The sequence below is a fragment of the Vigna unguiculata genome, chromosome 2 (assembly GCF_004118075.2).
Source record: "Vigna unguiculata cultivar IT97K-499-35 chromosome 2, ASM411807v1, whole genome shotgun sequence".
Lineage (NCBI taxonomy): Eukaryota > Viridiplantae > Streptophyta > Magnoliopsida > Fabales > Fabaceae > Vigna > Vigna unguiculata.
This window is the reverse complement of record NC_040280.1, coordinates 28,976,317-28,998,797: the sequence shown is the minus strand read 5'-3', so window position 1 is coordinate 28,998,797 and position 22,481 is coordinate 28,976,317. Positions and strand designations below refer to the sequence as shown.

At 32.4% G+C, this 22,481-nt stretch overlaps 3 protein-coding genes and 1 non-coding gene across 8 annotated transcripts; 2 read left to right on the top strand and 2 right to left on the bottom strand.

Moving 5' to 3' along the window:
- The first annotated feature begins 358 nt into the window (after positions 1-358).
- LOC114172974 (LOB domain-containing protein 36-like) lies at positions 359-3,979 on the top strand. 3 transcript variants are annotated; one of them, XM_028057150.1, is made up of 4 exons: positions 359-581; positions 1,165-1,179; positions 1,315-2,331; positions 3,607-3,979. In XM_028057150.1, exon 3 carries the CDS (start codon positions 1,378-1,380, stop codon positions 2,272-2,274), a length of 897 nt encoding a protein of 298 aa, XP_027912951.1. In that variant the 5' UTR covers positions 359-581; positions 1,165-1,179; positions 1,315-1,377; the 3' UTR covers positions 2,275-2,331; positions 3,607-3,979. The 3 variants fall into 3 exon arrangements, with proteins under 3 accessions (XP_027912951.1, XP_027912949.1, XP_027912950.1); XM_028057148.1 differs by having other exon boundaries at positions 1,165-2,331; XM_028057149.1 differs by lacking the exon at positions 3,607-3,979 and adding an exon at positions 2,468-2,777 and having other exon boundaries at positions 1,165-2,331.
- Positions 3,980-11,833: 7,854 nt separating this feature from the next.
- On the top strand, positions 11,834-11,913 carry TRNAL-UAG. Its single transcript has one exon. It is a non-coding gene; the product is annotated as a tRNA-Leu (tRNA).
- Positions 11,914-11,932: 19 nt separating this feature from the next.
- LOC114167015 (protein misato homolog 1) lies at positions 11,933-18,136 on the bottom strand. Of its 3 annotated transcripts, none has more exons than XM_028051924.1 (10): positions 17,991-18,136; positions 17,827-17,907; positions 17,361-17,462; positions 16,972-17,017; positions 16,066-16,141; positions 15,231-15,591; positions 14,488-14,737; positions 13,952-14,194; positions 13,760-13,879; positions 11,933-12,696 (listed from the first exon to the last, which is right to left on the bottom strand). In XM_028051924.1, exons 2-10 carry the CDS (start codon positions 17,896-17,898, stop codon positions 12,254-12,256), a joined length of 1,713 nt encoding a protein of 570 aa, XP_027907725.1. In that variant the 5' UTR covers positions 17,899-17,907; positions 17,991-18,136; the 3' UTR covers positions 11,933-12,253. The 3 variants fall into 3 exon arrangements, with proteins under 3 accessions (XP_027907725.1, XP_027907717.1, XP_027907734.1); XM_028051916.1 differs by having other exon boundaries at positions 11,933-12,699; positions 17,991-18,135; XM_028051933.1 differs by having other exon boundaries at positions 11,933-12,699; positions 17,375-17,462; positions 17,991-18,135.
- Positions 18,137-19,811: 1,675 nt separating this feature from the next.
- LOC114167386 (transcription factor HHO5-like) lies at positions 19,812-22,103 on the bottom strand. The gene is made up of 5 exons (XM_028052472.1): positions 21,734-22,103; positions 21,464-21,636; positions 21,055-21,364; positions 20,716-20,792; positions 19,812-20,497 (listed from the first exon to the last, which is right to left on the bottom strand). The coding sequence occupies exons 1-5, from the start codon at positions 22,071-22,073 to the stop codon at positions 20,210-20,212; spliced, it is 1,188 nt and encodes a 395-aa protein (XP_027908273.1). The 5' UTR covers positions 22,074-22,103; the 3' UTR covers positions 19,812-20,209.
- Between the last annotated feature and the right edge of the window lie 378 nt (positions 22,104-22,481).

Sequence of the window (22,481 nt, the reverse complement as noted above, 5' to 3'; positions counted from 1 at the left end):
TAATCATCGCACAAATTGAAGATTGAAACAGGTATAGGTAAAGTAAATATGAAAACTATATGAAAGTTTTAAATACCATCGGCGTCAAAAAAAGTTACAAATGATTTGGTGGTAGAAAAAAGAAGAATGAAAACTATGTATCATGTAGAATTTGATGACAAAATATAGCGAAGGAAAGAAAAGATATTAAATGTGGAAGTGTAAAATAGTTTAGAAAAATGATAAATAATAAAAAAATATTGCTAAAAAAGAGAAGGCAGTTAAGAAAATAATGATAGTGACTGTAAATAACAATGATAGTGGAAGACATATATGATATAGGGTGGGACGAAATAGGATTTATTAAGATAGATTTATGAAGAAGGGAAGGGTAGCTGGTCTTGAAAGCTCATGCGCTTGTGGCAGCAGTGCTCAAGAAACTAGAAACAAAAAAAAAAAACTCTCGACTCTATATATCGCTCCCATCTCTTCTATTTCCTTCGCTTTTCTCTCTCACTCTCTTTCTTCTCAACCTCACCAACACAGCACACCCTCGTGCGAGATTATTTCTTGCGGTTGCGCCGATCTATTCACAGGTCACAGTAAGTTCTCTCTCTCTTCTCAAATATGTAGAGCGTTGTTGTGTTTTTAAAATCACACCAATCTTGATCACCAGTCACTGATGGATCTCATCACCCCTTCCGTTTCTCTTTCTTAACTCCAATCTTTGCCGCCACGCAAACAAAACGTTGTATCCAGATCTACCGGTGCAACTTAAGTTTTTCTTTTCGTATTTCGAGATTTTCGACGTCCTTCTTCTTCCTCGGACAATGTTATTCATTATGGCTTGCCATTTTTTTTTATCTCCTTTTCGGATTGAATCGTTTATTGACTCGTTTTCTTGTCGGTTAATTTTTTGTGAGGGAAAAAAAAGGGAACGATTTGGAGACGCTTTTAATGACCTAGATTAGTTTATTAATATCACGTTTGAAATCTTTTAATAAATCCGCGATCACGAATCGGAACATGAAGCTTCGTTGAATAATAATCCGTTTTTGTTTTTCTCTATGATTCCTCAATTTCCATGTCCTGTATTTATTTATTTACAGCTATCAAGGTTTAATTATTATTATTGTTATTATTATTATCTCCATTTGACTCTCTCTCTTTGTTGTTTGTTTGTAGAAAATAAAAAATCAGGTACTGCAGGCTGTGAAAGCTAGATACTAATTAGATCGCCCATTCGAAGAAGAAAGAGAAACCATAGTACTACTTCTAATTTTATTAGGGATTTGATCTTAATATAATATGATTTGACGATTTAATTAACCGCAGAAGTTGCCTTGGTGTGTGAGGGACAAGAGAGAGAGAAAGAAAAGGAGAGAGGGATCGGAAAAGATGTCATCATCATCGAATTCGCCGTGCGCGGCGTGCAAGTTTCTGAGGCGAAAGTGCACGCAGGAGTGCGTGTTCGCACCGTACTTTCCGCCGGACAACCCTCAGAGGTTCGCTTACGTGCACAAGGTTTTCGGGGCCAGCAACGTGGCCAAGCTTCTCAATGAACTCAGCGCCTCGCAGCGAGACGACGCCGTAAAGTCCCTCGCTTACGAGGCCGAGGCGCGTCTCAGGGACCCCGTCTACGGCTGCGTGGGCCTCATCTCCGTCCTACAACACAGGCTCAGACAGATCCAGGTGGAACTCAACAATGCAAAGAAGGAACTCGCAACATACATCGGTCCCCAAGCTTTTCAAGGCTTACCAGCCCCCATTCTCCAGCAGCACCCAAACAACCCTTTTTCCGGTTCCCTGTATGGCAACATGGCGGGCGTGACGGCAGCCAGTCACGGCGGGCAGCTGATGATTCGCGACGGCCAGTCGCCGCAGCAGCATCAGATCTTGGAGGCCCAGCAGTTGGCTGCGGCTGTGGCGGCGAGGGAGCAGCAGGAGATGTTCAGGAGTTACGAGCATCAACAGCAGCAGGAGTTCCTTCGGTTCAGTGGTGGGTTCGATGTGGGTTCGGCTTCTTCTGCTGGTGGGTTCAGCCAGATATCCCCAGCTGCTGCTTCCGCTGATCAGTTGTCTCCTTCGTTGGCTTTGGGATCCTTCGATAACGCTTATCACATGCAGCAGCCACAGCAGGGAGAGCCTCATCCTCACAACATTCCTTTCGAGGCTCAGCTTCTGCTCCCTCCACAGCAGAAGCAATCGCCGCAACACACCCAGCAGTCCCAACTCCCCTTTCACCAGCCACAGTCTGAAAGCGAGGATTGTAAGAGTCTTGGTCCATCCTGTTGATTTCCAATTTTGCAGCTACGAGCCTCCGTGCTTTTCCTCCAACAATTTTCAGCCTAGGTATTTTTCTTCTTCCATTTCCATAATCCATTATGGGTTTTCCTTTTTTGTTCTTGATGTAGCCCGGGTCACGTAGGATATGCGTGTATGAATGATGATTTCTATGCTTTTCTTTGTGTGCGATTATAATTATTAGGTAGCTTTTTCATTGCGAGGGCAATCTAGTTTGGTGGCAGGAGAAAGCTAATCAGTCCTCGTGGTAGGAAGCAGAGGGTCTGTTAGGGGAAAGGTCTTGTCAAAGTGAGAGACGTATGATCTGGTTCATCAATTATCAGAACTTCCAACAGTAGCCAAATTGTTGAGTCTAGATAAGTAGGGGAAGGATCAGACAGATTGAAAGAAAATAAAAGCAAAGTGATAAACGTTAAATCTGATGCAAAATGACAAGAGACATGAGCTCAAAATAAAATGATGCAAAATGAAAGAAATAATTATTTAAGTCAAACTTTATTTTTAAATTAAGGAAAATAATATCATTTTTTATTTCATCTTTAAAATTTGTATAACAATAATGAACATGAACCCATTTTTCTAAAAAGTTTAAAAAATAAGATAATATTTTTAATGAAAAGTAAATAAAAAATATAAATATTTTCTTAAACTTGTCATTCTATTGGTGGTCAGGTCAAAACATTTTGTTCAAGAAAATTTGCATTATTAAAATGTTCCAAGAAAACCTACGATATGCTCTGAATTTGAGGTATCTGCGGGGGTGTTACAGGAATTTGACAATCTCTCAATTCAAGTCCTTGGCATTTGCAATCAGATTATCTATTTTTTGTGTGAATAATTGCATTAGCCTCACTGTGATTGCTGATTTTTACCTAACGAAAGAGATTACAAAGTAATATTCTTAAAGGAAATTTGTGGAAACTGACCTGTGAGCCGAAAAACGTATTGGTATATAGAATACAGGATACATCCCCATCCGAGAAATAGGTTTGGCCTGCTTTTACTAGAATCCTTACTTTTTATATGCCCAGAGCTTGAATACAGTATGAGAATGAGAAACAGTTCTATATTGATTTGTCATGAAATTTGTTGTTTCATGTCTTGTTGGAAAAAAAAAATTAAGAGTATTGTCCATTATTGCTCTCAAGCAGATAACAGTAGAATTCAGACCTTTATGACCATGCATTATTGATTTGCAAACATGCACGTAGATAGTGTTGAGTTGAGTTGCTATTATAATCGCTTAGAATTTACAGAATATGATCAATTGCAATTAATTCCTAGACACTTCTATTAATGATTTTTTTTTTCCCTCTTCATCAGTTCTTACCTGCCGGATATAAATGGATAGTAAGAGAGATAGAGAGATACAAAGCAGACATGCGAGATTCATAATCCGCTTCGGTTTGCTTAGCTTTGAAAGGAGACTACCAAGCTAGACACAATTTTAGAAAGTAAGATCTTCACTGATCTTAAGGATCTGTTGTTTTTCCTTCTTTCTTCCTTTTTTAAACAAATTTAAAGCAGTAGCTATATTTCATTTCTTTTCTTTTTGTCAAAAACTAAATTGTAAATCAGAATTCAGAATGTTTTTTTTTTAAAAGTCTCATCTATCGTGTTTGTCAAATCATTTCTATCACAGTTAGATTTATTGTAGTTTAGGTATGGAAGAAATATTTGGAACACAATAACTATTAGATACTTTTGAGTATAATCTACCCATTTTACATTACTGTGTGTTCCATATTGCATTTGAAGTTTTTTATTTTCTACTTAAATGAAATTAATCCGCAATCTTTTGAAAATAACTATTAAAATCTACCTACCCATTTTTCATTTTGTTTCTTGTCAGAAATTGAGCACAGAATCAAAACTTGAGAACAAAAATTATTCTATTAACTCTAAGTGGTATATTCGAAAGTAATAGCGTGTCAGTTTTCTAGAATTAAAGGTTAACTTCTACTTTTTCTGATTCTAAGCCAATACTTAAAAAATTGTTGATCATTTAGGTCTAAGAATTAACAGTAGCCTAGCATTTTGTATGGGCATTTTAATTGATGAGATTGACCTAATCATAGAAACTTATTGGATTTGGAAATAAGAAAAGCTCTACTTGTTAAGTTTTAAATTCATCCAACTTATCTTATTTTAGAATTATATACAATTGTTCAAATTGTGCACTAAAATCCCATAAATTTAACTGAAGCTTCTGATATTTTTATTACTTTTTATATTCAAAACATGCAATTGTGGTGGGTTTATATAGTTAAATATTTACACGTAACAATCACTCAACCTCGTTAAAAAATTATGTTGTATAAAAGTGAATGAGAGAGTATTTATAAAAAAAAAAATTATTCATGATTTAGCAAGTAAGTCATGATATTATTTTTTATGATACTGCTAGAAATGCATACAAGATCGAATTTTTTTAAAGGAACGTATTTTGATTACATTTTTCATATTTAGTATAAATTGTATATTCCTTTTTACAATGTTATATTGATTTTCTGTAACATAATTTCTAAATAATTATTATAATGTTTTTTAATAATTTATGTTAGAAATCTTTATAAATTTTTTATTTCTTAATTAGATTGACATTCTAAAATTTCAATGATCATTTATCATCATAAAAAAATATATAAAATAAGTAAAAAAGAAAAAAAAATACAAACAATTATAGAATGGTCAAACTAAACTCATACCACAAAAAGGAAAATCATTCTAGAAAACTAACAAAATCTAAAATCTAAAAGGATAAAATGATTGTTACGAACGTATATTTAAAATTTAAATGTGAATTTAAGTCTCATATCACATAGAAATGAGAAAGTTGAACACCACATAAAGGAAAATGTCCATAAACCCATTTCTTTAATATTTTGGATGAGAAGTGATGTCAATTCTTAACGTGACTTGCTTAAGTTTCATTAGTGTTACATTTTTCCAACATTCTTTCCTTGTTAGACAATTTAATGGTATCAAAGCCCGAGCATTTCTCTTGGTGACAGGCTTTTACAAGTAAAAAGGGTTTAAGTAAGTGTGTTATGTTAAGATCAACAACAATACAAAAATGGTACTTGTGGTTAGGAGTGTACCAATGTAGAAGGTCTTGTGGACTAGTTCAGATCTCATTGATTTTGTCTCTTCAATCAATCTTTCTTTAATGAAAAAACCATCAATGATATCCAATTATGAGTCTAAATCCCACATTAAGGATAATGAAATCAAAGAAAATCTAATTTATTAAAAAAATGATTAAATTGAAAGAAAAAATTTTATTTAAAAAAAAAAATTAGATACCAGAAAGAGAAATCTTCCATATATCATCCAATCAACCACCTTAATCCGAGGAGGGTTTTTTTTGACCTAGTCTAGTTTGTATATCAAATAACTTTAAAATAAATAAGTCATTGATATCATTATTCACGTTTTTTATAGAAAAATTACTCATTTTTAAATGTCATTTAATCAAACATACTGAAATGAAAACAATGGCTCTTATTTCTCATGGCTTATGAAGTTTTATATGATCCACACAAAGTAAGTAATAAGCGTGCCTAATCGCACAAATAATTGGACTTCTAGCGACATTCAAAAAAAAAAAAAAACATGAAAAATTTTGACAAATTCAATCTTGAAACCTCAAAGAGTAATTACAAATTTTCATCAAAATAATATCTTAAAATCTGAGATCAATACATTGAAGGAATAAAGAAAAGGTAAATATTCATTTTAAAACCTTTTAAGCCTAATTTGTTGATTTATTCAAGTATGAATAATACGATAATAGTATTGTAAGAAAAATTTAACCTATGATATCTATGCGTTAATTTATTTAAAGCTGAAATTTATTAGCCTACATCTATTAAGTAAATATAAATTTAAAGTATATGTTTGCAAGAAACTGCTTTGAATAGGTCACTTAAGTCAAATTGAGTTAAAAAAATAAATGTCACTAAAGTCAAATTCGTTAAGAAAACTTTAATCATCTTAAAATTGAACAATTTTTTTTTAGGACTAAGCATTAACTAGCTCATTTCCTCCACTCCCAACTTCAAAAATTTAAACTAATAACAAATAATAGATTTTTTTTTATCTTCTTCTGTTCCATTTTTATTTTTCCCATTTTATCTCCACACTCATGATCACATATAAAAATAATTATGTGGAATTCTGTGAAAAAGACACAACAAACGCAGGAGTGTGGAATTAAAAAGAAATTCTATAGAGTAAGAAAATACCCTATGCATTTTCTTTGTAGTTATGAAAACACTTGCTTTAGAATCCATTTTGGATGGAAAATTCATTAGAGTTTAATAGAATTTGTTAATTAAGAAAAAAAAACATTTACTTCTTAACTTGTTCCGTAGAAGATTTTGCATGCATAAGAATTATTTTTAGAATTAAATTTCGACTCTAGTCGATGATGGCGGATGGAACAGAATGTCCACAAAATCTCGTTAGGATAGACTAATATCAAGTTAGAAGTGAGTTTTAAGCCTAATTCAACCTTACAAAACCGGCTTGTAAGGTGAGGTTTGCACCTCATTTATATATTATGAAATTGCCTTATCTTTATTCAATGTGGGATTTTCAATGACCATTATATTTTTCTATGAATTTTCATTTTTTATTTTTATATAATGTGAATGTATCTCGATAATATTTCTTAATTTTATTCGTCTAAAACTCAAACCTATGCACTGCAATAATTATTTTGTCCAAATTTTTGACAAATCTCTTAGAAAACCCTAACACATACTAGTTCTGGATTTTGATTGGTGTTTCGTTTTGCAAAGTAAAATCCACAATTGGAATCCCATTTCGTCATAGCAATCTTTTGCTGCAATACTTCTACGGTTTCTCTTTCTCACAACCTTTTACTATTTTTATTAACGTTGTTTTTATTGTGCACGAGATACACAAAGTCAAAAATGGCTCATAAAACTCTTCAAACAAATACAGCTTCAAGGCGCAACATTTGAACGGAGTGATTAGTGCAGAATCAAATTTTTCATGGAAAGTTGACCACACAAAGATTATACTTTTTTTTTCTTTTCTCAAAGATTGCATGAAGTCAATTAATAGTCCATTTATTTTGAATATACTGCTTTGGAATATGTTATCAGTCATGGTTTCGTTAATGGACTTTAATGCTGCATGTGCTTGGGGCCAATAAAATATAATACTAATATTATTTTATACATCAAAATTTTACTATGGATTCTAAGCTGAGGAAAAGAAAGGGACACAAGATAGAAAAGTTCATAACAAGATAAATTAAGGTTTAATTAGTTGAATGATACTTATTTTCGTTCATATGTGTTACTTTAGTATCTATTTTTAAAAATGTGTCAATTTAGTCTCAATTTTTGAAAAAATGTCTTAATCAGATCCCTTTCAGATAAAAATTACTGAAGCCGTTAACTTATTCATGACTTTTATCACTAAATTTTAATATAAATATCAATACTTAATTTTGTAAGTCATTTTAAAAATCAATACGTTAACGGTGTTAATAATTTTTTGCTGAAAAGGACCTAATTGAGACATCTTTTTAAAAAATTAGAACTCAATTGACACATTTTCAAATGCGGGTACCAAACTGACACATCTAAACAAAAGTGAGTACCGTCCGACTAATTAAACCATAAATTAATTAGTGAAAAAAATGGAGAGAAAAAAAAAGAAGAACTAGTTGAAATTGTTTTGAAAGAAATATTGACGCTAATGAAAAATATAAGTTAATTTTATTTAACGGTTTGAAATGCATTTAAAATATGAATTTCCTCTCCTAATTTATCTCATTCCTAGCATTTATTTAAAAAAAAATCAAATAGGAATACTCTTTTTTAAGTTTTCATGCAGTTGATATATTATGAAAATCAAAGGAGCTATTTAAAATAAGTTTTGAATTGAATAAAAGTTATATTTTATGGATAATTTTGGTAAACATGGTTAAATTAATTACATTTTTTTATATGTTTTAGATCACGATGCACCATTTTTTTTTCTTACATTTCTAGATGGAACAAAAATATTTTAAAGGACATTTTATAAATTCATCAACATCTTTTTGCTCTATACCGTTTTACTAATTATTGTCAGAAGAATAAAGAATTAAACATATAAAAAATATAACAATTAAACTTAACGTTACTAACAAATTATATTTTAAAAAAAAAAACTTTTTTTTAACTCCTAAATGATTGTCCATGGAACAGGGATTTATGCAATATGTCACCAAAAATAATGAATTTTTATTTCACTAATCTGTTATAATACTGTAATCATCTTCTTGTTTCAATTTATCATCCTAAGAGAAGTTATATTATAACTCAAATCATATGTACTGTATTAAAATGTGAACATCATAAACATGGTTTTGTCTTAATTGTCACCAGCTACCATAATTTTATTGAAGTCAAAATATATTTGGAATTGAAGTTCTAAGGTTGTGGCAGTAGGGGAATTCTGATGTCACAAAATTGGATAGAGAATAATGTATATATGGATAAAGAAAGTAAAGAATTATGCAGAATCTTATGGTTTCTCATTCATGTATCTATCATATATCTTCTATTGTCTTATTCTATAGTCAAAGGTATAAATTAGATTTTCAAAAGTTAAAAGATCAAATTCTTCATCATAACACTAACATCTATCTAACAAGTTTAGCCCCACATGATACAAAATAAATAATATATATAATTATTTATTGTGTACCTCAAGTACGTACTCAATATTATAACAACTTACACGTTTATACATATCCAGGTTAAATATGAAAAGCATTTATGCATCTGCTTCGTGGGGTCTCTTCCTCTGACACCAACATAATTTTTAGCTTCTTACATATATAATATTATAAATTATTTAACTACATATATAGATATAATAATATAAGTTTGGAAGACCAACAAAAGAGAAAAACAACTTACTTTTTCACTACTTTTGTTACAATGATAAGATGACATGAGTTTCAAAAGAAAGGTTAGAAAGTTAACTTTTATATATATATATATATATATATATATATATATATATATATATATATATAACTATCTCTTCACTTTCTTTTTATAACAAAAAGTAATAAAATTATTATTTTTATTATAATTATAAAAGTAAATATAAATCATTTTTATAATTTTTTATTTATATTGTAGATAATTCTTTATTATAAAAAATTATTTTAATTTAAAAAATGTTAAATTTAAAAATAAATAGTTAAATAAAAAAAAATGATAATTACTTAAAAGAAAAAATTTGCAAACAGAATATGTACACCACCAGGAGAGAGAATAACTTTTATATAATAGTATAAATAATTAAAATGTTATCTGTAATATTTAGTTTATCTTAAAAGGGGATAATGGTATTTTATAATATTGTTATTATTTTTTTATAGGTAATATGAGTGTATTTCTCTTTATTTTTTAATTAATGTGAAAAAATATTATTTACGTTTTTCTTTACATAGTACTTTTAAAGATAGATTTTAAATATAGTAGGGTAGTGTAGTTTTAACTTCGTATCAAACAAATGCATAGAAATTGAAAGCCTGTATGTTTCTGTCTCAAAAAAAGTTAGGATTTTTACGAAAGCGAAAGATAATGACATAGAATAGAATGTGAATGGAAAAGCCCACATTCTGCTATGTATCTCAATCAATCTCTATATTATACATTATCTTATTTCTTCTAAAATTATAAAATAAGCTATCACGTAGAAATTTATTGAAATTAATTATAGGTTCTCATTTCAGTCTAATGTGAAATATATAAATAATGGTATGAAAGGGTATCTGGTTGAAGCGCGTGAGTGATAAGTCCATAAAAAACTTCATATATAATCCAAAATAGTATTATCGAAGGATAACTTAATTTGTTTTGACTTTATCATCTAAATTATAATTATACTATTTGAATTGACTTTCATATTTCAAATTTGACTTTCTTATTTAATAACAGGTGTACTTTTTAATTGCATTCTTTATTTTTCTTAAGATTATTATCTTCTAATTATATATATATATAGTTGTATTTATTAATTTATTCAAAACCATTAAATCCACATTCTAAAAGATAAATAAAAAATTTATAACATATTCATCTTATATTAAAATAATTATTTATCATATACAAACTTTAATGATTGTTTACTAATTTAATTAAATATATTATTTTTTATTATTTTCAATCTTTTTAAGAATCTTTTATTTTACAAAATAGCATAAATCCAACTGTTGAAACAATGATACATCTCTTTGAGAATTCTTATGGCCAAAGCAAAGAATAATTATTTTGGCAATAGTAAGTTAGAGATTAAGTTTGTAGCTTAATATATTAACAATAGTAAAAATTTAGAGTGATAAGAACGAATGTTGGTTCTATGAGAGTTGGATATTCAAACAAACATTGGTTTGGACACTCTAATAAGAGAAAGATAAAAATCAATTATCTCTTTTCTAAACTAAAGAGTCTAGTTTTATTAACTGACATAAAGTATCTTTCCACAATTTAAGCAAAGAATTTTACTATCCAACACATTTTGAATAAAAGTGATAAAAATTACCTAAGATTCTATATTAACAACAATATCATCTTTTATAACTACAAAATCTCACATTTTTTATAAATAGGTAAACAAGATATCGGGACAAGAAAATAGTCATATCATCTAGTTAAAAAAAATTAAATAAAAGAAACTCAAAATATGAACAACTCAATAGATAAAGAAAAATTAATAGAAATTCAATTAAATATATCCAAATTTATGGAAGACTTAACCTAAATAAAGCAAAGGAATGGAAAAATATTTATTCACATGACTGAGTTTATTATATCAAATTCTTGTATAGTGTTTATAAGTTTGTTTTTTAGTAGTAAATTGATAAATAGTTTTTCTTTTTTTTAAATCAATATAAAAAGAGTGTCAATAAAGTCAGTTTATTCATTTAATCTTTAAACTAATAATTTTCAAAAGAAAAAAACCATTAAAGTGTAAATAGAAAAAAAAAATACAACTATCTCATCATTACATTCAATATTTATTTAAGTATATTTAAAATCAGTAAGAAAAATTAAATGCTAAAGCTATAAATTATATACTTCAAGAAGTCATTAATCATATGAAAAAGAAAATTATAATAAATATATATATTTAAAAAAAAAAAAACACTATTCAGGGAGCACAAACCTTCTTCATCGTTCCGTCTCCGCCCCGCTGCCCTCCTCGAAAAAATGAAGGAAAAAAAAAAAGAAGATTTTCCCAGCACATTGCCCCTATTAATTTCTTGGAGAATTTTATACGCATTTCGAAATGGAAAGTGCCAAAAGATTAATCGTGTGAAATTAAAGCCCCTAAAAGGAATAAAAACCCAACCCTCGCTAAAAATAAATATTAGGCTATTACTGTTTACACACCTTTTCCCTACTGACTTAATTATACCAGGCCAACGCATTAGTTAATTTATTTTCATTTGTGTAAATTTGTGAGCCCAATTATTAACATCTAAAGACACCAATTATTAACATCTAAAGACAGTTTGGCCGAGTGGTCTAAGGCGCCAGATTTAGGCTCTGGTCCGAAAGGGCGTGGGTTCAAATCCCACAGCTGTCATTTTTTTGAGTCTCAATCATTCCAGAAAGCCTATTCCACTTTTTCTACCAGAAACCTCAGTCAAATGCTAACATTTCCCTTTCTTAATGCTCTAACATTCCACTATTAAGTATATTTTTACTACAATTTGCCCATTTCCCCCGCAACACATTCTTTTAGGCCAAATTAAAGACAAGAAAAACAACATTAAATACTCTATGGTAAAAGGGAAGACAAGGGTGGTGAGAGCTGCAAGCAGGCATGAAAAGTCAGACACATCACAGTGCAAATTTGTTACTATCAACAAATAGCTTAACAAATGTTACCCGATTCTTCTTTTGTGAAGAACAACCTATATATTCTAATCTGAATCTGAAGTCAACTGAGGAGGACGTAATGTCGCCGCCATTTTAGACAACATTTCTTCCATTTCCACCAATTCTTCCATGCCAAAGCCCCAACTTCTAAGTAACTCTGACCCAGCTGCTCCTCGTTGAATTCCAAAACGCTGAAGATTTTGCAGTTTATTCTCTAGGAGTGGTAATACAACACTGCTGGAACGTAATCTGGCGGCCATGGGAACGGAATGTACCTCAAGGGATCCTTTCGGTGATGAATTAATAGTTTGACCACCTATTAATTCACCTTGCTTGCCTACATTGTTCCCAAATATTGATGGAAAAGGCAAGGGGATAGGCAAGGGACAAAGTGCAACAGATAGATGGCAGAACATTGGCCTTGTACTGGCACATCTAAAAGCACCATCAACTTTATCCTTGACCTCAGTAACTGAAGCGCGATGACCTTCTATAGAACCAAAACAGTGAAGGGTTAAGACAAACAATCATGCAAAGGAGAGAACTTAACAAAGCAACAGAATAGAAAAATAGGCTAAAGGTAAAGCATGTCGATAAGCAACATGCATTTTTTTAAAATTATTTCATCCAATAACTTAACTAAAGTAACAAACTTACCTACGGTTGAGTACCTAACTAAGATACTTTATTTACAACAAAAAGTGAGCTTATCTGTCTAATTAAACAGAAGTATTGCATAATGATGAATCTGTGTCAATCTAACTTTACAAAGTTCCATAATAAAAAATTGAATAGTGGATTCATAAAAGAGCACAAACCGAGGACCAAATATCACTTGGTACGCTATGCTTGCTACAGCAGAAAACTATATGGTAATTTATCACCTAGTTCATTCAGAACTAGTAGATATAATCAATGGTATCATTAAACTTTCATCATAGAAATCTGGTAGTTGTCTTCATTTCAAACCCCTATTTCTGTTCATTTGCACATCCCCAAAAAATATATTTGTATGTGCGTGCGTGTGTAGACCCTGTTTGAGTTCTTTTACATATCCTCAAAAATGTATTTGTGTGGTTGTGTGTATGTGTATTTGGGTAGAGACATGTTTTGCTGCCTCGAATGATTCACTGGCCCATAAAAGATAGATACCTTAAAATCTTTCGTTTTCATGATAAGCTTAAACAAAACGGCAAAGTTCAAATTTAGAAAATATGCACTAAATTAAAACAATATACTTATTTGATAGGGCTTGTGGGCCAAAACATTGAAGTGAAGAATACTGTGGGATTAAGATTGGAAGACCAAGACAGGTGCAACATAAAGGGCAACCAGGTGCTTGAAGACTCATGGCAGGGTCCAGGGAAAGATCAGACCCGTTATGAATCTAGCATATGCAGCTTATCTTGCATTTGCAAGAAGTTAACTTCAAAGAATCAAACCTGTGACCTCCTAGTTACACATGGTAGCAAGCAACTTGGACTGCTGGGACAAGACAAGTAGAACAAACATGAAGAAAACATTAATGGATAAATCTCTGTAGCCAATACCTGATGCAAGAGCTCCATGGACTGTCATGTGTTCAATAGCCAGCATGTCTTCAACATCATCGGCTATTTGTGGGGTCAATGGCTGTAAAACCTCTAACAGAGACAGGTCATTCTGCCCCCCTGAATTTCAAGAGTAAGACCAATCAAATACATCTCATATGGAGATTAGCCCAAAAAATTATTCACATTTACCAGTTAAGGCTGGTGCAGGCATGGCAACATCAAGAACTGACACCATATTCTGCCTTCCTTGTCCTGATAACATTTGTACAACTCCATGAATATCCACAGCACCAGAAATAGAACAAGCATCTGCAGTAGGCCCAACTGGAACCATTCGAAAAGGTAGACTAATGGAGTGTAATGCTGCCGCATAAATTGCACTTGAGTGGAAATGCTTTGCATCTTCAATGTGGAGGAATCTTGAAGCTTTACCTATGAAAATAGGAGAAAAATCGGACATACAAAGGCATCAAAAGAAGATTTGGTAAAACTGAATGAGAGAATTGGAATCTATAATTCGTGCATCTGCCAGCAACCAGAAATACATTTAACAATGCCAAGAAGCATTTTATCAATATTACAACAAAATTCCATGCCATCAATGATATCCAGCCGTTCAAATTAGTAAAGTATTAGCAAGTCAAACACCAATACTTGCTGCCTATTATCAAAGGAAGGCTATTGACTATTGTGCTGTCTAATATAATAAATTTTATTTGACGTACTTTTACTTAAGGAGGGCAGACCAACAGGTACAATAAGTTTACTGTATGTTGACAATCTTGAAAATGATATAGAATCATGAAGAACCTCTGAGACTGTACGCTTCCTACTCTGAAGATTTGTGTGTGAACCAGAACCTTGGACAGCATACAGTAAGACAGGAATGTTAGTATACTCGTCTACAATGTTCTCTAAAAATTCAGCGGCGATAGCAGAGAAACCTCCAGAGTCATCAACTATAAATTGAAATCCCTGTCCAAATTGCCAAAATTTAAAGATTGTAAGAGGCACACCAAACAAAAATTAATTTTCTTCTAGAACTTAATGGACAAAGGCTTTATGTTTGAAGTTATAGATATAATCAATCCGAAAATCTCTTACCATTTTATAAAGTTGAAAAAGAAAAAGGCACGATATCTAGTCAAAAAGTAGCTTTGTTAATTGCAAAACTATTATGTTAAGTAAGAATTTTAGAGAATCAAGATTTCTGTAGTTCTAGTATAAAGTTTATATTACTGAACTAAACTACTCATTTCAAGGCATATGCAATGCTTTCTCATATATAAAGGCCCACACGAAAAATGAAATTTGAGAATACAAACGGACTAAAAATTGAAAACTTATTGAAAATCCATTGGCACTGGATATTGTCTCCGTTCATTATCTCACAACAACGGTTAAAGTTATACATCAGAAGTAACCCACTAATCCAACTACAAGATTGGAAAAGTGAAAAAGTCGTTACCTGTATATGGTCACACTCTTCAACAAAAAAGCGAAGCCTGTCACTGATTTCTTCCCCTTGGGCAGCCCAAGTAAAGGAGTCCCTTCCAATTCCATAATTGTTAAACTCCTCAATGTTTGCCCAAACTCCATCTAATTCATAAAGACTCCGGGGGTGATAATGTACTTTTGAGTAGTCTGTCCAAAACTTTACACCATTTTCAAGGCACTCAACTACATCCTTATCCTCGTACTCATTCTGGGAATCATTATTTGAACCAGGTATCTCATTTATATTCGGCTTTTCCTCTTCTTCATAAAGTCTTTGAAGGAACAAATTTCTTTTTAAAGGTTCAGAGGCTTGAGTGGAAACTCTACCAGTCCTGCACATTGGTGTATGGGCATTCAGTGCATTTGGATATAAATTTAAACCACAATGATAGATATAACATAAAGTTTCATGTCCAATAAAAAGTAGCATGCAAAACAATTTGAAATTTTCATTTCAATCCTAGAAAGCTTAAAGTTACGCTTAACACCAAGAATAGAAAATACATGTAAATAGAACATTAGAATGTTAGCAGATTATTCATGAAGAAATTTTCAATTTTGAATCAGTGTTTTCTTGTATGTTTCTTGGTAAAAAATAACTGCCCTTTCCCTTACAGTTTTCAAGTATTTCATATGTAAAAGATATTCCAAACTGACCTTACATGATATTTCCAAGTTGCTAATATTTACAAAACAAAAGCAATGAATCCACTGCATTTCACTAAAACAAGCTAGTAACAGAGAAGACGCACACAGCAGAACCTTCTTCACGCATCATTATAAAAGTACAGACTAAAAGCTCTCACCAGGTGACAACATCTCGTGATGTGGAAGCAACTTCCGTATACAGTGTACCATGTGAATTCATAGATCCAAGGGATCCTGAAAATAATGAAAAATCCTAAGAATAGATAACAAGTGGGATGGGGACAAATTGTGCTTAAACCAAGAGAAAACTAAACGGACAAGAAAGTATACAATTAATCTTAGCCTAAAATAAGTTTACATTAAGACATTCCAACATCATGAGATTAAAAGAAGACAAAGGTAACACACAATAAATAAAAGTAGCAAGGATATTGAAATAAAAAATGAAGTAAAAGAAGGAAACACCGCATAGGCAAGATACGGTGCTTTCCTCAGCTCTTTAAGGAAAGAAAGGAAAGGCTGGAATGTGGCCTAAAAAGTTTAAATATGTGAGAATTAATGAATTGACCTCAACGAAGAAATCCACAATCTTGAATATGTACTATTACTTCCAACATATATATCTAGGGTATTTTATATTCTTTATTCATAACTTCCCAAGCTATATTAAAAATCATGCACTCATAACTTCATAAGTACGGTAAATTATTATTCATATAATGAGAATGAGTTGTTTTCAGCTTTTAAAAATATGCTCCCAAACCTTTTTATGTCTTTCTTGCTGTTCCTCAGATTCACAAACAAAGCAAGTTGTAAACTTTAACCATGTTACAGCGTGTTTATACCCAGTACATTGGTCCTACAACATACTAGTTTCTTATTTAATCAGTATTTTTCTCCGAATTCAGTTTAATGTAAGACCAACCATGGATTGGATTCTTCGCTGTCATATAGCAACATCAATTCAATAAACATTGATGTCAGCAAACAGATCCTAACAAAAAGGGCAAAAAGAAACAACAATGATATTTTCCTCAACTATTTAATACTTATAAATTTAATACCTCTCAAGTTTATTGAAACCAAGCGAGGAGTATACGAAGGAATGCCCTGCACATACAATAGAAAATAATGTCAACGTAAGAAAAAAATCTAATGTTTCCAGTCTACAGATTTGGGTCATCTTACCCCATTTTCCACTTTCACTTCTAAAATTATGCCAACTAGAATATAAGAATATCAGTTAATAGTAATCCAATCAAATTTACCTACACTTAATTTACCGGTTCAACATGTAATATGGAAATGGCACATGCAATGGAAGCGCTAGATAGCAGCACATCGACAAAAGTTCCAAATACAACATCCCATTCTATCTTCTACAACATACAGTTCTAATCACATACTAGATATTTATTTTAGAAAATGCTACTTCGACAACAGAAAATTGCACCTGCTGTGTCTCACCAGTACGATAAAGCACGTCCATGTTAAGATCCTGATTCTTGAACACTGAATCAGCAGAGGGATCCCCAGCCAGCCCGAGCAACTCATCCTAACAATTTGAACACAAATGAAAAATTGCATGCATGACTAGAAATGAACATGTTCAATCAACAGTACTTCAGTTATAGATTATCAACTTAACCCGAAAGAAAATGTAAGAACAAAGAGAGAAGGTTTAGCAAATTAATAAATAAACACGACTAAACAATACATGCAACGATAGCACACAGAATTTTAACACTGTCGTCTAATCATTACAAACCATATTATTTTCGGTAATTTATTTTTAATTGACTGAGAGTGCAATGTTTTCTACACTCACGGCAGAGAAATTAAAGTCAATAAACGAAGCAAAATGTGTAGAAGTAAATATATTCTGAAATTTCTTAAAAAGAGCGAATAGGCATCAAAACCTGAAAGTTCCAGAAGTGAGAACCAACGAAGTTTGCGAAATCGCCAACCTGGACAGTCACGATTTCTTTCATTTTCGCTTACTGCCACTCACAGAATCGCGTTAGTTAATAGCTAAAAACTCAAAAGCAGTTTATTACAAAATTTAGCAAAGTGAGAAACGTACCTTGGGTTAAGCTCAGCAATTGATTTTGGCGGCAAAGGTTAATTTCTTGCGTTTGGGTTACAGTTTTTAATTAAGTGTCAGAAAAATGAAAATGGCTACTCTCCTCCGCGGGCGGCGGAAGAATTTGGTTTTCCTTTTCGACTCGGGTCGGATATCCTAAATGGGTGATTTTATGGATTGGGTTATGACCCGCAACCTAATCAGTTCAGCAACAAAACGCATTAGACCCAAATCCACCAGGGTGTTCAAAAGATCATTTTAAATGGACAAAAAGAAAATGTTTAACATTATCCATCAAATATTTTGGTTCAAAAAAGGAAAGGGTAGACAGTTATTCTAAATATATATGAATGAAAAACAAAATAATTTCATAAATGGATTAAACCTTGTAATTTTTAAAATAATAAATTAAAGCACTATTAAAATATATTAAAAAAAATATTAATTATTTTCCATTCATTCACCCCATGTTTATTCCCTCTTCCACTAAAACATTGAACAGTAAAGATTGGGTGTTTTTTATGAAATTAATTGAATGTGTGAAATTATTTAGAGGTATGGGGTATGCTTTTTTATTTGGACTTTAGGGTTGGGTGGAAATATCACATGTAGGGAACCTTTAAAGGTAAGAAGAACACCCCCTCTTTTTTCCAAAGATCACAAAAATATTATTTTCAACATCTCCTTTTACTCTTTTTTCCTCATTCTTCCTCCCATTTCTTACCATAAACTTTAATCCCTTTTCAGTTCTTTGAGGTTTTGTTAATCAGAAACAAATTGTAGCAAATTTATTGCATCGATTTTAGAGTTGAAAACTTTGAGGAATTTTTTTTATTTTTATTTATTTATTTTATATTTAATTTTTATGTGTATTTATATTTTATGATATCCATTTAAATAAATTGAGTATATAAATAATTATGGGATGTTGCATAACCTTTCTTATATGTTTCTCCTGGTTTAAATAAATAAACCAAAGTCATTAATAGAAACAAATATATAAATTTTCCATACTAATAAATAGCTCTGATTATTCTTGTTTTCTTGTCTAACTCCGGGATTATAAAACGAATTGTCAAAAGTTTATAAAGACAAAAAAATAAAAAACTTTAATTGCAGGAAAAAACATTACCTCAATTGAAGGAATAAAAATATATTTAAGTACGTACGCATTTACTAATAACTAAAACTTTGAATTAAAGAGTAGTAAAATACTTTTTCATTATCAGAAGGTATTATGAAAATAATATATTCCCTCCTCTCTTGGCATTTGGTGTGTTCTGTTGTGTTAGATTCTGTGTAGTGAAAATTAAAGGCTCTGGTTGATTCTGCAACGAAGCAGATGGAATTTTTTTCTTCAGTAAACAAAGCAGATCAATGATGCATATTAGAGATTGTTCTCAAATCTGGTATGATGGAAGTATCATTTTTTAAAGCTACATATGAGGACAGATGCTGATGAAAGAAGAACCGCAGCTATTCTTACCCAAAAAAGAGTCTTGTTCAGCCTATCAATCTGAAGAAAATCTGTTGATACGCGATAGTACGATACGAAGAAAAAAGCAAGCAAAAGGAAAATAGAAATTGACGGTGAAGATTTAACGTACGCACGTTTGTGAGGGACAATTTTAAGCGAGAATAAGATGGCTGAAAGAATACCACTAACTGAGTTGGATGTATGAAAAAGCTATCATTGAATATAGACAACTGATACGGTGTTGGAAAAATCCTGACACTTTATGTCAACCTTAATAAGATCCAGCCAAATGCTGAAAAGCACGTCTACTTAAGATCGGGCAAGTGTGTCCATCAATATTCTCATGCGATCAACACTGGTTTAACACTTTATTGTTAATGATGCGAAAAGCAAGCACATAATCTTGTGCCCGTGTTCAACATATCCTGAAATAAACCTTTCTGCCATTTGCATAAAACTTAACATGAAAAAACCAGTCCACAAAGCACATAATATGAATGAGGATTGATCTATGAAAATTGCCCAGTAAAATTAAAGCTCCATACAAACTATACCGAGTTTTAAAGAAGAAAAAGAAACCTGACAAATCTGCAAAAACCTCAGCGGCTCTCTACCAAACAGTTTAAAATAATGGTAGGATAAAGTTGATCCCTATTGTTCTATGTGTTAGATCTATTATTCTTATGTTGTCAAACTCAGGTCTTCATCGTCTGTGTATTTTATTCTCATTATCTGCAAAATTTTAGAGGCTGTGGTTATCAGCTTCAAGGTGCTGGTGGAGTCCTCCTTTCCAATTCCTGCAATCTGATTGCTCATCTTCTGCATCCACACTGTTCCGTCCAGGGCTTGAGATACCCTTAGCAGAACCTCCTCCTCCTAGAAGGAGAGGTGTGAGAGGACCTTGAGGAGAACCAGACTGTGACAAGTTTCCCTTTGATTTATCCCCACATTGATCTTGGCCCATCCATGACCCATTATCAGCTTGCCCAACTGATGAAACTGGGAATCTCCTAACATGAAGCCTGTATTTCTGCATAAACCATAGTTCCACATAAGTTCTTGACAAGAAGCAGAAAATAACTAGCTGTGATAGTTAACAATCATGGATTGTCTCTTTATGTGGATCTAGAGCAGACGGTAAAGACTAATTAATTCCTCATACTGCGATTCATCTAAGGGAATACATATTGTTTAATCATGGGTGGATTATCATGATCAAATACCAAAAGAAAATGAAGAAACACTCACTTGTAAATGGCTTTTCACTTCATCATTTGTCAGGCTCTCCACCTGCATCAGTTCTCTAATCTGTTTAGGGGTGGCCACTGCAAAACAAAATAAACCAATTAGGTACGCATTAATCTCACACAGAATAAGACCCTAAGTTTCAATTTTGAGATGGGTCAAGCAAGGAATTCTCTTTAACATTTTAAATTGCTGAAAGTTGCAAGCAAACTGATGTAGTCACATTGTGATCTCAATCACCCTAAAAGCCTTGAAATTGCAGTCAAAATCAGACAATTTTTTAAAAACCTTGAAAGGACCATTCCCACCCGATTCATAACATGAAGAATGAATTAGACCTACCTTGTGCTCCACCAAGTTGTTGAAGGGCATCCACAAAACGCCGGTGCAGCTCCGGTGACCAGCACCGCCTCTGTTTCCTTGGATTCTGCTGCATGTGTTGCGGCGGTTGGGGCTGGCTCTGTACCTCAACACGGAGCAAAGAAGAGCCAGAACTGGTATCTCCACATACACTCTTGGAATTGCTATGACTCAGTTCAGAGGCGTGACCCATCAAACTAAAACTCGGAATTTGTGAACCCTCCTTCCTCGGGGCACACAAATTCGCATTAATTGGGTTCTCTGGCACAGACCTATCACCTTCTTCATTCCTCTGCCATTGAAAAAAAAAAAAAAAAAAAAACTTCCAGCCTCAATTCTACGTATCTAACAACAGAGAAAATTTCAGTATTTGAAATTAACTTAGAATTACCGATTTGATTTTCTGAGTGCTCCAAAGCTGAGCTGAACTCATCCAATTCTTCTTCTCACATTTTTCATTTTCGCTTTCCCCAGAAGTGGTTTTCGGTGGCACAAACTGTTCACTGGTAGGCAGATCTTGCAATACTGAACACTTTACTTTTTCCTCTTTCAATCTGGCGATAGCTGCATGCCCAGAGAACGTGGTGAAACAAAAAAAAAGAAAGAAATGCACAGCGACGACATGATAACAATAACAACAATAAAAGGTACAAGCACACACCATCGTTTAGGAGGAGCATGCAGAGAGGAAGCTCGCGTTTGAAGGCCTCAACTTTCCTCAATTCGTCCTCCAACCTCTGCACGAAGCCGTCGAGCGTGGCAACTTTGTCGGTCTTGTCTCTGTTCCCAGAAACATCGGCGAAGAAGAGGGAAATGGGTTTGGGGACAAAGCCCAAACTCAAGTCCAAGCTGAGCTCCATGAAAGCGCTGGGGTGTTGCTGAGTGGGATTGGGTGATTTTCTGTGAGCAGTATGCTCCCACAAATCACAAACTACCATACCATACCCTGATTTGAGGTGATAACGAAGGAAGATGTAAAGAAGAAGAGGATAGAGATTCATTTATATGTAAGGAAAGGGAAATTGAGATTCAGGACAAAAAGATTCGGTGCCCGCATTCGGGTCGTCGCGTCTTTGTCCCACTCGGTAACTCCACCGTGTCTGCTTCATTTACTTACTCCTCCTCCCAATATTAATTTTTTTTTATTCATTTTCTTTCAACCCTCATTTATAAATTATTAACTTATTCTCCTTTGCTGCAATGAATGAAGTTTTAATCTTTAAAAAAAATAATTGACTGTGTTTATAATTTTCAAAGGAACATTAGTTTTTTTTATTTTTTACTTTGTCATCAAGTTAATCATTTATCTCAATAAAGATAACAATGTACTTATTGACAAATATAATTATTTAATAAAATCAATTAAAAAAAATTACATGTTTGTTCTTTTTCTTCTTAATTAATGTTAA